The following is a 17504-nucleotide window of genomic DNA, read 5'->3' as shown; positions in this document are numbered from 1 at the left end:
TTGACATTTTTTTTTAGCAGAGGTCTCAATAAATTTGCCCATACCTGTTAGCCAAAATAATCTTTTTGCCCCCCAGCCCCCTAACTTTCTAATGGTGTGGGACAAGTTTAAACAAGAAATGAAAAGGAAAAGAAAAAGAAAATGAAGCAATAATTAGCATTACAGGCTTTCTAAATATCCTTTCCTTTTCACATCAGAGCCCAAACCCCCCACGCTCTAAATCTAAATACATTCTTGAGGATTAGGTCTAGGTGCTCAGGAAACAACAAAAATCATGGTGGAATAAAAACTGAATGGGACGAAAACTTGTTTTGACATGGGCCTACAAATCCTGTAGAAACTGTTTTCTTTGTGTACCGTCACCTAATACTAAAATCAGACACCTCACCCCCACTCCGGTCAGCCTGAACTCCCTGGAACAGAACAGTTCAGCCAGCTACAACCTCATTGCTACTAATCACATTGCAATAATCACCTTGGCCGTGCTGCATCCTGATTTCAAACTCTTCTACTTCTCTCCAACTCTATGGAGTTACTGTAGTTTCATTGTTGAAGAGCCGTGACCATTTTATAACGTTTAAACAACTCCAGCTCAGCCCAACCAGACGCTGATATCACAGACGGTGACAGATTTAGGCTCATTTCTGATTACGTTTGCAAGGCTATTGCTTGCATAATCAAAAGACAGCTGGGTGAAATTACACGGTGGAGCAGGGTGGAGTCTCCGGGACTGCGCTGGGAGGACGGCGTGCGTCGTCTGTTATCCCAGCCGCTGGGGAAACGCGAGTGTCCTTTACCGCAGATGGATTGTTACTGAAAGGTGCCTCTGACTCAAGGGGAGCAGACAAATTTCACAGTAGGGCTCAGAGTCCAACGTCAAATTGCTTCCAGGTAGAGCCTGTTATTAGTCCCACCACTGTGCATAAGTACAGAGTGTAGACAGGGTGTTAAGAGCTGATGTCTGGAGGCGGAGGTTACGTGCTGCACACATGCCAGTCAGGCATCTTTCTACCAACTCACACAAGACAAAAAGAGATATCGGAGGACAGATCGGAAGCTTCCGTCACAAAAAGGAACATTATCAGATAAATTCCTGGCATGCACAATTTAAAAAGAGATTCTGCAGTTGGACCCTTTATGGTTGGAAGTGACCTAATTTAGCCCAAATGAAGGTTGGAGGCCATCAACTACTGATAGAGACATCTTTAATCTCCAAATGAGAACAGAGAGATAACAAAGTTTACATTTTATCTAAGGAAAGGCTTATCGCTGGCCTTGTCACTGGTGTCCATTTACTGCTTTTGTCTGCTTTGGTTCCCTGAATGCTTTGCATTAAAAAAGAAGAGCCACAGCATTTGCATAGATGCTCAATCTGCAGCCAGGTAAGTAATGGGGAGTTTGGATTTGCCTGCACAGCTAACAGATACAGGGCTGCTACTGAGAGCAATGCTTCTCCTAAAACCTCATCTATCATGGTGTTCTGGAGTTATGCAGAAGAATTCACTTGTCGGCTGCGTGGGAGCGCTTCCTTTACAGTTTAGCAGAGATAATATCTTTTCACATCAAACACACGAAATGGAAACGCTTCTCCAGAGAAGGCCACAGCTGCACTGAGCTCAGGTGGCGCTAACAGATACTGGCTAGTGCTTTCCTTGATAATCAGCCAGGCTTGTGTGTTCAGTTGAGTTTTGGACATTTGTGTACAAATAGCTGGAAATCTGCAACCGTAATGTCACAGAAGTAACGCAGGAAGGAATCTTGCAGAGACTTCCGAAACCACAGACTGAAGGGAATCTGTTTGGAACTGGATTTTGTTTAGACAAATAAGAATAAAAGGGGGATGAAACAATTGTGCACCACAAGTTTCTGATCATTTGTGGGACATTCCAAGAACTACATATTATTTCTCTTGCACTTCACAATTATCCACACTTTTTGTAGGTCCATCACAGAAAATCCTAGCAAAATCCAACTAAAGCACAGCAAAAATCAGGGTCTAACTATTACAGATTTCTGCCTTTCTTTGGGTTCTGATCTCCAAGAAAGCAAAACGTATTTTTACTTAGGATTGTAAAATAGAAAAGTGTTACTGATTCCTAATTAAACAGAAAATTAAGGACCTGCATGATTTTTTTTACCATGTTACCATTATCAGATTTTTAGTAAACAAAAGCACTTCATAGTAGTCAATACTTGATACCATGAAGGTGGATGTGCTTGTAAACTCTCAATAGAGGAGATTCTTTTTATTTTACATTTTGAGGTGCTTGTCGCCACAATTCACATTATGGCAGGAATTGGGCAGAGAGAGAATGGGAAAAGCTGGAGATATGCAGCAAAACTCCAGAAAGTTGGGAGTGGAACCCCAGACGGTTGAGTTCAGGACTAATAGCCGCCGTGGGACCGCTCTACAGTGAAACCCTCCAGAACCCAATGATGGTTTTGACGCAGTTAAAGAAAGGGGTTGGGTTTCAGTATCTGACCTACTGGTCAAGAGAAGCATTGTTACAACTACAAACACACTGTACTTACAAGGTGTTTTCAAAATGTGCTTGGTTGCACTCAATCGTATTTAAGTGTTTTAAAGTTAAACAGGGATGAATACAAACGCACGACATATGTGTCAGATTATATGTAAAAAATAAAATACAATAAAAATGTTTAATAGTCCTCAAATTCGTATTTACATATTAGTATTTATTTGTCTATTACATCTTATCCTAATAAACAGAGTGAAGACGGTGGTAGGAATCACCCGTACCAAGGCATACTGAGGATTTAAAAAGTACTGTTTTCATTTGTCCTTCTATACTGTTCCCAGTTAAAGTTAAATGCAAGTGTAGGGCAGCCAAATGTTTCCTCTAGGTATATGAAAGTACAGTTAACGGTGCTGCTGTTGCACGCTGCCAGTCAGCTGGATGAAAGGAGGCTATCGCACTTAACGCTTGCTAGAAGGACAAATTCTACTATTCGTAAAGAAAAATCTTCAATCCATCACTCAGTGAGTTAACATTTTTTTAAACTACACTTGCTAAGCACCTACCTGCAGATGGCATGGTATAATTCAATAAATACTTGATAATTTCAACCAAATTTAGGCATTCATTGTGTATTTTTTCTTAAGTTGATGTATCTAAATCAAAATATTATCTTAATGGTATTTATAATATTATTAGAACTGTAACACAACTCTTGTTTCTTTCTGCTTTAAACTTTATTGTGATTACTGTGATAAAGAGCCAGCCCATACCAAGTCACAGAAAATAGAAAAGTTCAAAGGTCATGACACTGTACACTATAGCTGGAGATTCCAAATTAAATTTCCCAATTTCCAGCTCAGGGGAAAAATTTACTGTCATAAAATGTTGCAAATATTTGAATTTCTTTTCCTACGTGGTGACATGTCGCAGTTCTTTCTCTATATGTCACACAAAACATATACAAATATTGTATGTCACTTGGTTATTTAAAATATGTATTTGTGATGACAGGAAAGTGCCATTTGAAAGAGGAAGCAGACACCGCTCAGAGATCTAAAAATACCCCTCTCCCGATTTTGCCTCATTTTCTACACCTGACAGTAATCCTAAACAAAGACAACCACTTGAACTTTGTAAGCACATACAGCGTGGGGCGTTCAGCTTCCCCTCAAAGCCGCAAACGTTGTTGCGGCTCTGCTGCAAGCTGGGAAAACCTTATGAGAGAAATTAAAAACACTGTGCACTGGAAACTTTTCTCGTACGACATCACATGCCTCTTTTTTTTTTTTCTTGCGTGCTTCCTGAGAGAGGGATGTGGGGGAAGGAAATTACACAGAATCAGATGGCTGTAAATCACTGCAAACAATGACGAAGAGCACAACACGCACATGTTGGGTTCCTTCAAAATAAAATAAAAAAATTTAAAAAAGGAAGAAAGAAAGAAAGAAAAAAGAAAAAACAAGTTTGTTTACAGATGAATCGAAACAACACAAAGAGAAGAAAGTGCCGGGAAGTCTGTCCAGCTACCGGTGACATACAGGAATGAGGTTTTTTTTGTTGTTTTTTTTCTGTCCAAACTCTGGCCTGCCTATGCTAGTTGGCTGTCCATTGTCTGGCAGGGCCCTTTCGACCTCCCGGCTTCCCTCCATTCCAGGGCTCTTCCTCTGTGGACGACAACACCCCGCGTCAGCCTGTCTGACAGGCCTTTAACATCCCTTTGCTTTGACACTGACGCTTTTTCCAACCAGTCAGGTCGGAGCAAACCGACCTGCTGCCTCTTTTGCGGAAAGTTGCCGTCACATCCTACTTCGCAATTCCAGTCAAGTTGCTTAAAATTACTGTGCAGCAATGTCTGCCGCCTGATTGCAGACACTCAGGAGGAGTTTTGCAAGTTCATGACAACAATATGTCTTCGGACATGTAGTGGAAAACAGCAGTCCTCAGCCATATGGTTTGCTCAGAGACGTACGCATTAAGTGTAATGACAGCATGTTGAGCCAGAAGCTGAGTGAGTCAATCAAAAGGAGGGGGACAGCGCGCACACGAGTGAGTCGGCGTATTCGCGGTTGGGGCTGCCTTTTAGAGGCCGTGGCTTCAATTGGGTCTGCCAACATGGCTGATGGATACACAGGAAGCGTGCAGAGCTCTTTCAACTTTCAACTTCAAATGCAGGCAACCATCGATCTCTGTGATGGGGCAGAGTTCAAGGAGAGGTGCCGCCGAGCAAAGCTGCTGATGACAGATGCTACAGTGCGTTTGAGGTTGCGATCTGTCAGGTTGTATCAAATCAACCAATTAGGAAACTACTTCCCATACTCCACCTAATGGTAATCCACGCTCACCTTCATCATTACAACAGTGCTGGAATCATGAGCGCAAATTAAAGGATGGAGACATAATTTGTTAAGTCTGTTTTCATCCCATTATCTTTCAGCTAATCAGAAAGACATGAATAACGTAGGGCTACTCAATTTCAGCAAAACATCCATTTGCATCCATTATAATAAATCTTGTGACAGTAATTAACCCACAATTCTCCCATCTTCTACAGTCAAGATGTCTTTACTAACAGTGTACCTAAGCAACTCAATCTCTCAAACCTTTACCCAAAGTGTATGGATTGACTTTGGAGAGAAAGTTAATTCAACTTGCCAAACAACATTATTGGCATTATTGTCAATATACATGCATGGACTCACTAATAAATGTTTAGGATTCTGTGGATTCCTTTATAATAAACAGCCAAAATCATAAAATCGGTGGTATGTTAATGAGTAAACGTTTGTGTAAGTGAGAGAACCCAATAGAATTTTCACACTTAAAAAGAGACACTTTTAATGCACAGACACAGCTTTAATATTGGGATTACATTTGAAGAAGTTAATGCATCTCTACGACCTTCAATAATTGGGTTAGATTAAGTTTATTTTGCACAACTAAGTTCCTCTGTTTTATTCTCATGTGCTTTATGTAACAAGCTGGACTCAGAAAGGACACTTTGAGTTCTTAAAAGTTAAAGAAAGGATGCAAATCTTTACACACACAAGCTGCTATTTTAATAATGCTAGCAGCGCTACCCAAACCAGATGATAGTAGTAGATTTTAAGACACTTTAAGGGCTTAGTTCAATCCAGTCGAGTTATTATCCACTACCTGTAGTAGAACAGATGTAAACTTTTCGGATATTAAATAATTATGTAATGTTGGTCAGATGTAAACCACCTGTTTTAATTGCCTTTTGAGTCATTTGAAAATGACTCAAAATGAAAGCTATTGTTAGCGGGTAATAACAGTCCGTTAGTGTTTTGTTTAGTTGAAAATCCATGTTTCTAAGATATGCATATCTCTGACTAACTTGTCCACCTCCTGCAATGGTGAACTCAATTTCCCAACTAGCTCTTGTGCAGTAAGATGTGCTCAGGATTTGAACTAATACTCAACTGAGTTACTAAGTGTAAATTCCTGCAGTGACTGTAACCAATTTCAACACACAGGAAAAAAGACAAACAACAACTTAAGATTCAATGAACCAAATATACATCTTGGATGATTGTCCTAATAAAAACACGTATTTCAGATGTGATATATGACTATTACATTAAGACCAATCAGAAAGTTGGCAATCTCTAGAGTTCTTACTGTTATGGCTCTGTGAAGACCACTACTCACTTTCTCTGATGTAAACAGAAAACAGGAAAAGCAATTTGTGGTGGTACAGCTTTACAGCGGAAAAAAAACATCTCGGACATGAATGACTTGGACTACTCACACTAATCTTGGCCTAGCCATGATAAGAAGTTTTTTTTTTTTCCCCTTTCTTTGGTCACTTAAGTCAGGATACAGGAGTGAGCAATGTGGAGAAAATAAGCAGGAATTGAGGAGCGAGCCATCCAACAGACAATCCCAAACGATATGATTCAACTTCCCTCTGACTTCTCACTTCCTCTTTGGCTCGCACTGAGCTAAGAGAGAAATGTGGCTCAAATTAGAGTTTCCGCTTGCTGGGGAGGCTGAGAAACAGGAAAAAGGAGGGAGGGGAGCCAGAGAGAAACAGAAGGAGGGAGAGAGAGAGAAAAAGCAGCAGCTTACAGAGTTTACACAAGCAAAATGTCTGTTAGCTCATCTCTATCTTCTTCACCTCCTGCTAGAGAACAAGCAAAGCAGTCAATGAGATTCCTGCAGACAGAGCCAGGATATATCAAGGTGAGATTACGGCCTTGTTAAAAAAAATATATATATAAAAATATATATATATTTTAAAAAAGTGTGTCAGTGTGGATGTAAACCATTGACATTCCTCTGATAACCATGAGAGGTGCATAAGATGGGAACCCGAGTCCCATCAATCATCAAGGACCCCCTTCCTCCTCTTTGCACAATGACTACAGTGTTCTTACATGAGAACCCTTCAACTGTAGCTCATGATCGGCGGCAGGGGGACCCTCCCAGAACCAGGGAGCTCGCCCTGAGGGAAACATAAAAGAAAACAGCCATCTGCGATGTCGTGAGATACTCCTGAACCGGCTGGAGAGAATGACAGTGTAATCCACTAAGATGTAGCCCACCTCAATGAGGTAAACGCTGGAAGAAAACAATGAAGCAAGATCCCGGCCTGTGTGTGAGTTTTGTGCCTGCGTGAATTCAAAGAAAGAAGGATTGCCGGGGCAATTACAGGCTTGGGCTCAGCAGCAGGCTTTTCAAAAGCATATCCACCCAGCGTCTGCAGCCGCTCACACACACTGGGACAGCCTCTCTTTGTCAGACCAAATGGCTTCACACTAAAATCTGTTGCTGCCCGTTCTGATCCCGACGCTTTCATTCGGTTAGCTTGAAACAGACATTCAGACAAAGCAAAAAAAATCTGATATTTTAAGTTTAAAAACAAACAGTGAAAAAAGAAAAAAAAGACCCGACATCTTTTTCCTGAGTCGTTCAAAGAAACCAAACTACTCCGAGGAGTTCAGAGGGACAAACAAACAGAAATCAGATAACTGGAAACAAAACAAGTCAAAACAACTTTATGGAGCAACTAAGGGCGAGAAAAGTTTAAAACTCACGAAAGAAATGTTTGAATAGGTTAGCCATGTCCATTTTGGGCTCGCTCTCAGTCTCCTTCGCAGTCCCTGTTCTCTTCCCACTGCAGCTGTGGAGTTATTCCATGTGAACACCCTGAGAGCTGGGCGGACTGCAGAGAAGGGCAGCCCACTTGCAGGCCATGTGATCAAGGGTTAGCCAATGAGGGCACAGGTTAGAAAGGCCTCCAGTTCAGCTCTGGAAGGCAGACTGCAAGAGGCCTCAAGAAGTAGGAGAGAATGGGGAGTGAGGAGAGGGTGGGGGTGAAGCTGAGACACAGAGCACAAGAGCTCCATGCTGCATAAAAAGTAAAAAGGCTATTTTCTAAACATATATAAAGCAGATTTAAATGAAAAGGATTTTGGAAAAAAAAAAGAAAAAAAAGAGGAATCTCTGGGGAAGCAGCAGAGTGACTCAGTGAAGTCTCACATGACAACAGCTGTTTGAGAAACACTCATAGGTTTACAACAAACCCAGGGAACAGAAGCCGTTAAACACAGAAACACTCCCAAACAGTACGAGAGCCGTCTCCAGACACATCATGCCCTCTTAAGCAATGACACAACTTCACGCCCAGCAACAAAAAGATCAACTTTTCCTCCCACACAACATATCAGAGTGTGAGCCCGGAGTTGCTCCTCTTACTCGCCCACGTGTGACCCAACCACCCACAGCACAGATTAGGAAAGAGGCATATTTAATCAGAGATTACACAATGCCTGGTGTTTTTGTACATTTTCTTTCTGTATTACAAAAAAACTATAGTGTAACTATTTAGGATGTTGTGTGACCAACAAAGTAGTTTATTATTTGAAGTGGAGAAAAAAAAGATACAACCAAATATCTGAAAATGTGGAGTGCATTTCAGGCATCTTTTTAAAGTTTGATTCCCCGACATAAAATAATGTACAACCACAAATCACAACTGTAAACCTTTCAAGGGACCGCTACCCATCAAAACTAAGAGGTTGGCAAGCATTGATCAAAGAAGCACCCAGAAGGCACATGGGAACTCTGGAGGAGCTGCAGAGAGCCACAGCTCAAATACAGTTACCTTGTATTTGTTTAAAGGCAACTGTTAGGCCCTTTTTACATGATAAAGCTTCCAAAAACGTTTTCAGTTATGCATCTGCAAAAACTGCAATTGCACAACAGCGAAGTGAAAATACTCTGCATGCAGATGAAAACATAAATAGCAGTGGAAACTATGTAGTGGGTATGCCAGGCCTGTAAGAGGCTCTGAACCTTCGTTCTCAGACCAACTTCTGGCTGGTCAGAGCCAGAGGTGTGTTTACATAACCCCTTTCATTTTACAGAGATAAATGCATGAACCTGGAGTAGGTAACCTGTGCGTCTTCGCTGTTGGCGTAAAGTTTTGCTTTAACACCGCAAATAATCTGAAAAGGTGCAGCAGCAAATCGAGCCCGAGTGGACAATCACAGGATAACATGACTGCCAAATGTTTTGTGCTTGCGTTTACACGGACACGATCTGCATTGCATCTATATACAGTTTCATTCTGGAGCCACTTGTCAAACCTTTGCGATTTTGTCAACAACAAAACATTTATGTTTTGCTGTTCTTGCATTGTCATGTAAATGGGGCCTTAGTCATTCACTCCAATAGTCCGGGGTTAACAGAATTACAGCAAAAATGAATGTTGCTGTTGACAGTTTACCAGGGTTTGAGATACTTTGCAAAGAAAAAGGGGCAAAACGTTCAGTCTCCAAGATGTGCAAAGCAGGTAGAGAATTACCACAACAGACAGGCATCTGTAATTGTGGTGGAAAATGGCTCTACAAAACAGTGACTCAGAGATGAATGTACATTCAGACTTATGAACTAATGGGATAATAATCTGTTGCTCCATTAGATACAATCTCAATGAAATACATTCAAGTTTATGGTTGTACGGGGTGAGAAAACTTTTTAGAAAACAAAACAAAAGTCAATTTTAGGATTATGTTGGTGTTTCAACAAGATTGCTGCAACTTTGTGTTTTATTTTGAGTGTACGGTTAAGTTAGACATGACTTGTGTTTGTGCCAGCCAGGCAGCTGTTCTTAAAAATGGAAAGATCGAATATGGTGACAGCTGGGATGTTGTTAAGAGGCCATGGGCTTTTGTTTTTGGCAACATAACCTCCTACACCCACACACACACGCACACACAAAAACCACAGAGGCAAAAAATTATGTCATATAAATCTAGATACCTCTGAGTAACACATGCGGGACAGACTTGACCTACGATTACAACAGTCGTAGAAAATCTTTGCTCAAGTCACTGAGTTGAATTATTTTAAAACATTTCAATTCCTCTTTCACCCACACTTTTCAATAAATATTATCACACTCTACCCACAACTGCTGTGTACACACTCAGACACAAACACAAGAGAAAACGGGAAGCTGAAGTCCAACAGATAAGTGTTTTGCAAACACTGGTGAATGTGTGATAATTGTGAAATTATGACCCATGACGAGGAGCACCCAAAACCGCAGTTTTTTTTTTGTTTTTATTTCATTTTCTATATTTTCATAATTTGTTAATGTAAAAAAATAATTTGGAGCTACAGTATGACCATTTGCATCGACTGGCAATAGCTTCTTCGGCGCACATCATCTTCACGCCACATCAACGAGTAATGGACTTGTAGGCAACTTTGTTGTCAGCTTATAAGTTAAAAATATTTTGTCTTTTTTTAATAGTCAATTAAAAAATAGACAGATAAAGCTTCACTGCAGAGTTGGTGGTGTGTAAAGAATCACCAACCAACCAAATTAAATTCTACAATAATACATGAGAAATAATGATACTTGACAGATCTAACGCCAGGACTGACAGTGATTCAAAATAGATGGCAGATAAGAAGAACTCAGCTAAGACAAACTATAACTTTCTCATTCGTGCTTAGCTTCGGCTTATAAATATTCTCTACTTTTAAAAAATCAAACTGCACACTTGTGAGTTTAGTTTTGTAACCTTGCAAAATAAAATGGCTAAGAATTTATGTTTTGTGTCAATAAATGTGCAGGTAAAAAAATAAAGAAAAATCCATGCTATACAAATAGTGTGCTTGTAAATCAGAATGTAGTTGTAAATAAATTGTCACCTTGTAGACAATTTCATATCTGTGGATCCATAAAGATTTGTGTTGGTAAACAATAACGACATCTACAAAGCAGAAATTCTGAGCCATTTTATTTTTTTACAAGGCTACAAAACTCAACTCACAACTATGCAGTTTGATTTACAAGTACAAAATATTTATGATTGAAATTTATGCCCATACTGGTCTTACATACAATAGCTACAAATTTAACTCTTTTGCTAAAGGAAACAAAACAGCCAGGATAGAAAGTCTACAAAGTATGTATTCTGAGAAAAAGCTGTGCAAGAAAACCAAAACTGATTTATATTTGTTACAAAGCCGGATAGATAAAAATATCTATAACTCCCTTACCTGAGTAAATGCTTCAAAGTTGCACTTAAAGCCTTCAATGTCAGGCAAGACGATCGAAAGTGGAAGTCCAATTCTAGGTGCGTGCAAACAATAACTTGAGAATAATACGTCTGCACTCTGAACAAACACCCTCACTGTGGTGAATAACGTGCAACAGGTTATATCTCACAGTTGTGGTCAAAATCAATATGAAAGTTGGCCTAGATAATGCTTTTGAAGCAACGCTGCTTCAGTTAATAATTAAAAGAAAATCTACATGCAAGAGAGGAACCCCACCGAGATGCTGAAGATATGTAAATATTTGCAAAAGTATTATCTATGCAGCTTAACTGGAATATTATGAGCTAGTCGAAAAAATAAATAAGCTTGTAGGGAATTCAAACCAGCATGCTTTCTCAGGATTACTGAGAGCCAACCTACTGTAGAAATAAAGAGTAGTGAAAGCAAAGGAACAAAAAGTAAATTCTCTTACCGAGTGTGTCTTTGAGGTTCTTGACAATCGAGGCTTTTCTAGCGCTGTTTTTCCTCTCCACGTAGTTGGACGGGACGAAGCCAGTTTTGTTGGTGGCGTTCCGGACCCTCCACCAGGACTTGGAGTCGTCCAGCAGCCAGAGGCGCTCGTTCTTCTTGATGTCCAGCTCCTGGTCCTGCTGGGCCATGTAGTCGAACTTGGCGATGACAATCACCTCTTCAGTCATCTTGACCTAGGGAGACTGACGCATCACAAAACTGTTTAGAAAAAAAAAACATGGTCATCATAGTTTTCCTTTAAACTTTCTTTAAGTGTTTAGGTTCACATCAAAGATAGAGCCCGGATAGGCATAGTCCAGGTAGAAAAACCGAAAAACAGTTATTTCCATCCCAACAACACTGTTTTATCAAAGAATGTGTTTAGAAATGACAAAACTAAACACTGGATTTTATATTAATGTCATTTGTGAATGTCAGAGCCTCATTTTCAACAGTGGAGCCATAAAGTTTGAAAAAGGTTATTATTTTAGAGAAAATCTCATCAGCATCAATATTTCCACTAAATAAGTGGCAAAAAAATAGTTTGATAGAGGAAAAGCCTCTCAGACTCTGAGCTCAAAGCAAGATGCCAGAGAGCATTAAACTATTATTTTTTTATTAGATAATTTAATTTCACATAATTATCACAGTAGAAGCCATTTGTTTGTTAAATACTTAATGAAACATATTTACCGTGTTTGATGTTTGTTGTAAACGTCTTATACTCACAGAAGAATGAGGTAATTAGTCCAAGTTTGTCATTTATTGAACGTTCAAAAACTACAGCGGCTGTAAAGCGCCACAGCAAAGGTAAACTCAAAACCACTCTACCTTTTTAATCTCTGTCATTTAAGCACACCCATTGCCATGGCAACCGCCTGCGCTCAGCAGAGACTACTTAAAAACATAACATTCAGTCCGTTACAATATTAGGTTTTCAGGTTTGATATGTATTTTGCGATTATTAATAAGCTCCCTGAACACAGCGGTGGTTGATTCATTTTAAACTCCTGCTCTGCCGGTTACTTTGGTAATGGAACCGAAACGCACAGAACTGCGCAACACCTTGTTGAAACAATAATTCTTGAGATTATTGTTTTTATTGAACATGTTTTGTTGATTTTTGTTGTTGTTGTTGTTATTTAATAAAGTTACGAACGTTTTAAGCCAGTCAGAGGAGGACGTGCTGGTCTCAGTGTCCTGGCGGCGTTCAGTTTGTCACCTAATGCAGAGATCTACTCAAAACCTTCCGTATTGCAGCCCTACTCTAGCAAAGCACAAACAGTTCAGAAACAATATGAAAAGGGAAAAACGTTATTTATTAACTGATTAAGTCGTGTTTTAGATTGTGTTTTAGTGCGCCCACTAATCACGACTGATTAGTGGGCGCACTCACGGCTGCACAATGAACCCATTGGTTTTTTTTTACAGCAGACAGCCCCTTCCCTCTATTGCAGGTACTGCGTACCCACGGTAAATCTAGGGGTACGCAGTACCCAGCTGTACCCGCCTACTTTCACCCCTGGTTGGTACGCTGAGTTATTTTAATGTGTCATCTGGAGGGCTGAGTCTGATTCACACCTTCTTTGCAAAATTCACAAAGGAGCCCTTTGCAGGTTTCTGGTTTCAGAAAAACTCCGTAACTTTGTGTGAAATATAATCTTTTTTTTTTTTAAATGCAAACATTTTAGTTTTAGCTCTTGTTTTAGTAGCTTATGTCTGTGTATGCTGTATTATTTTACATTAAAAACACATGTTTTCTATGTTGTGTTTTTGCTTTATGTTGCTTTACTATGTAAAGAAATAATTTGGGAGATTTGTTAAAACTTACTAATGATAAAGAAGGAGATACTTTCAAGCACACAACTAACTCCAATATACAATGTACAGTAAGAAAGACAATCTAAATAAAGATGAGAAAGATGCAGTATTACATTTTTGTACTAAGGAAACTGAATAGGTTTAAGACTAGCATTAAATCTAAGCAAAAATAGATTGGATTGAACAAAAATGCAACCTGTAATACTCTGTGAAATAATGAAGCAAAAAAAAAAACTGGATATAAGCTTCAGTATAACAGTAAAACCAAAACATGCAGGGTCATGTTTACAAAAAAAAAAACCTGGAAGTGATGAGTGCAATAAAAAAAGTGAATTTCAGAACATGCCTGTGTGTGTGTTATTTCAAATTGAAGCCATCCTTGGATGTTTTTTATCATCTTATGAATGTGGTTTGTCTAAATATCTGCAGTGAAGTGTCTCTACTATAAAACTACCTGCACCTTGTAAATTCCAGACATAAAATAAAGTGATGTGTGTCTTAATTAGCCACTGAACCAATAGCTTACAAACATTTCACTGATTTATCTAAAAGTTATGAGGCAGTCATGTATATAATTCACACCAAATCTACTGTCAACCACAGTTAGTCTGAGACAAAACTGGAACCTGGGGGAAAAAAATAGAAAATCATAAACACAACAATCACTATAAAGATACCTTACATTTGCTTTCCATACTTAATCAAAATTTGATTTTTATTAATTGAATGTAAAACTTGCTACAGTTTTTTTCTGATGATTCTTCAAGAAATAAATTAGGACATAGGATTATAGAGGTCAAATGCATGCAAACTCAGCATAAAAGAACAAAATCACCACAATCTAAATTGCAATAAAAGGATCCTAGCAGTGTCTGAACTGGTAACTTATTTACATATTGTAAATAAATAATTTCATAAGTGAAGCATTGATTTACTTATGAAATAATTAACAAATATATGGGGATTTATTGACCACAGCTTTTTTTTTTAAACAATACTATCATTTTATTGACACTTATTGTGTCGCATGAAAGATACGAGTACTGTCTTTGTGCTGACAAGAAAACACCCTGCTGAATACTATTAATCAATCATTAATCATTTTTGTCTTGATTAATGTCAAGTTGTCATAACGAAGACATTTTCAATAATGTCAACGTTGTATTAAAAGTGTTATGATTTACTGAATGACGCTTTATGACAGCAGTCATAAATATTCATGACAGGTGTTTATGATGGTGTCATGTCAGTCTTATTCACCCCCCTTCAAATAAAGTGTTACCGGCTGGGTTTATGTAGCATTTGATTTTTAACAAAATATTTATACCTGTATTTCATAAAAATAGTGGTTGACTTCCAGCATTTATTTTGAAGTATGTTTCAGTTCATGTAATATTTTAGGAACCAAGCTAATTCAGCAGAAAACAGAGTAAATATGCTAACATTAGCCTTGCACTAAGTATTAAAACATCTGCAGCAAATATTTCTTTGGAAAAGAAGCTGTGCACCTTAAAAAATAAACATTGTTGACACTATTGATGCCTTTCTTAATCAAGTCAACCCTCTGTTGGAGCTGAAGAAGCAAACTTAATGAAAAACTACAGACAGGGCAACAGCTCTGTTGCTCAAAACTTTAAAATAAATTAAGGAGACAGCAGGATACTGATCATAATTGGTAAATAAGTGGTTGACAATCCTAATCATCATCATCATGACATGACACTGGTGAGATCTAGTGTTTAACTTTTTTGCATGGCACTGACATCAGAGAATTGATCTAGAACTAATTCCTATGTGTTTTTCATAGATATATTAGACTGTTGCAGTCAAGAAAAAATGGAAGGAAAGGAAACTTGGTAACAAAAGAAAAAAGGGAATTAGAACGACAGAAGATAGGAAAGAACGGGAGGAAAAAGAGGCATAAGAAGAAGATAAAAGAAGGACCAATGAAGGAAGAAATGACATGAAGAATGAAGAAATGGAAAAAAAGGACACAAGGAACTAAAGAGGTAGGAAACAAGGACGATAGGAAGAGAGGAAAGGAGGACAAAATGGAGAAAAGAGGGGAAAAAAAGGCAACATTTAGACAAGAATGATAGGAAAAAAAAGAGTCTGGAAAAGCCTGAAATCAAATTCCAGACTTTTCCAAACCGTTTAGGAACAGTGGTTAAACTTCTCTGATCTGTATCCGAGATTTTCAATTTTGACCAAAATAGCCATAGCTGATAAGTGTTACGACAAATAAAAAGGAGTACGTTTGGAGACTGACGCTGGACAGCCATACCTGTTCTGCATCAAAGCTGAGAACAAGCCGTTCTGATACTTCTGCTGACCTAGAACAAGAAAAAGAAACGATACAAGGAAGTTACAAATTAACTCCTCAAACTTTTGTTTGAAATACATAATTATGTGCTACACTCTTATACAAGGAGGGCTCAGATGACATAATAGCACCCCTTACAACAAACCTATGCCAAGAAGGTGTGAACCAGGGTTATCCAAATATACCACAACAACCGGGCAGAAATTCCAGCACCCACTTCCACAGTTTAGTCTTGTCGAGCAGAATTTCCCTCCACCAATTGTATTATTGAAATAACAGACAAATTGCTTTGATACTCAGTCTTTAAAGCCAAGAGCTGTCAGAGAGTATTCAGAATTACACGGGATGATTTCCTTTGACGAGCTGTCACATAAAAAAAAAAAAATTATTGCATTTCTTTGCCTGCCGTCGACTTACGCCAACAGGACGGTAAAGATTACTGTAATGGTGCAACTGGAATCTCTTTCTGAGCCGTGACAATGAAGAAAATTGTTTTAAATTTAGATCTGGCCTAGATAGGTCCACATATGCAAAACGCAATGCCAGTGTGAGCTAAATTATTAAATACACAGGGCTCTGTTATCCTCAGTGCTCCTTAGCTTCCCTCAACACATCTAAAATTATGATTTTGGAGGACTGAGAACCACTGTGAAAGTTTGTTCACGTTGAACAATGCGCACATTCACAACAACCAGTCTTATGACCTGAACAGCCACTAGCAGAGATAAGCTACGCTTAGTTTAACATTGCAGATCCTTGGGTCAGCTATGGTGGTGGGGAGCAAGGCCCTGACTGAAGTGGCTGCTCTGATGTCATGGGAGTGGATGAAGTTTCACCTCTCCCCCACCCCAACTGACTACAGGGAACAGACACTGACTTTACTGAATGAGAGAGCCTCTTAAATTTATTTGAAGCAGCAGTGCTGTCTAGGTTTCAGCCACAGCTGGCCTTGAGATGGGAGTATAACCTGATCTTGGGCAAACAAGAGTGGAGGGAGCGAAGCAGACTTTCAGCATGGTTAACCAAGACATGAATAAGATGTCGATCGGATTTAAATCAGCTTGTATACCGACAGAAAATAAATAATAAACAATCAGGGGGAGGTGGGTTACTTAATGTACCAAAGAGCAATTGGGTGTACACTGTGGTTAAATCTTAAGGCATGTTATTGCCTGCTTTTTTTTCCATTAATTACATTAGTGAACACTGCGAGAAATGCAAGGGAGCGGCACACAAAAACAAAGAGCTGATTTACTCTCCTCGAGTGCCTCGTTCACTCAGACAAAAGGCAACAATCTCTCCACTCCCTGGGCTGGATGAAGTAGCTGTGTGTGCGCGCTCTGCCTTCACAATAACCTTCCGTTACATTAATTTCTCCACGTCGTGCTTTTGTTTTTTTGTTGTTTTTTTTTAAACCATGTAATGCTAGAACCATCGGTACTCCGTTTCTTACCTATCTCGCATTTCAGGTTGAATCTAGAATCTATTCTTTTAGCATCCACCTAAAAGGCCGAGTGTAAAAGTCCACGTTAATTCTTCGGTGAATTTTAGAGTAGATATGAGGGAGGATCAGAAACAGCGGGTGACAGATGCTCTGAGATAATCGCGCAGCTGCAGACTGAGCAGAGACCAGTCGCCATGCAGAAGCACTAAACACCAGGTCAGACAGGTCAAACTGCTCATATGGTGGCACTACGGATATTCATTTACATATGCTGGTGGTTGGGATCAGTGTATCATCGCATTCAGAGTGTGGTAGCTCTGAATTGGTGCTTAATGCCCTTTATTCTTTAGATTTAACTAAAGACTTTCTCTGTGAGATGTGCCATGAA

At 39.2% G+C, this 17504-nt stretch overlaps 1 protein-coding gene across 3 annotated transcripts in view; it reads right to left on the bottom strand.

Moving 5' to 3' along the window:
• nck1b (NCK adaptor protein 1b) overlaps nucleotides 1-17504 on the bottom strand; it is a 39161-nt gene that overhangs the window by 5236 nt on the left and 16421 nt on the right. For 2 of the 3 annotated variants that reach the window (XM_008396175.2, XM_008396176.2), the window contains exons 2-3: nucleotides 15634-15682; nucleotides 11491-11731 (exon numbers count right to left, since the gene is read on the bottom strand). In XM_008396175.2, coding sequence (XP_008394397.1) covers nucleotides 11491-11716 — 226 coding nt within the window. In that variant the 5' untranslated portion in view covers nucleotides 11717-11731; nucleotides 15634-15682. Of the gene's footprint in view, nucleotides 1-7537; nucleotides 7723-11490; nucleotides 11732-15633; nucleotides 15683-17504 lie in introns of those variants that run through there. The other variant, XM_008396178.2, reaches the window with a different exon arrangement.

The sequence above is a fragment of the Poecilia reticulata genome, linkage group LG20 (assembly GCF_000633615.1).
Source record: "Poecilia reticulata strain Guanapo linkage group LG20, Guppy_female_1.0+MT, whole genome shotgun sequence".
In the NCBI taxonomy this organism is placed as follows: domain Eukaryota; kingdom Metazoa; phylum Chordata; class Actinopteri; order Cyprinodontiformes; family Poeciliidae; genus Poecilia; species Poecilia reticulata.
The sequence above is the reverse complement of the archived record's forward strand: the minus strand, read 5'-3'. Positions and strand labels throughout refer to the sequence as shown.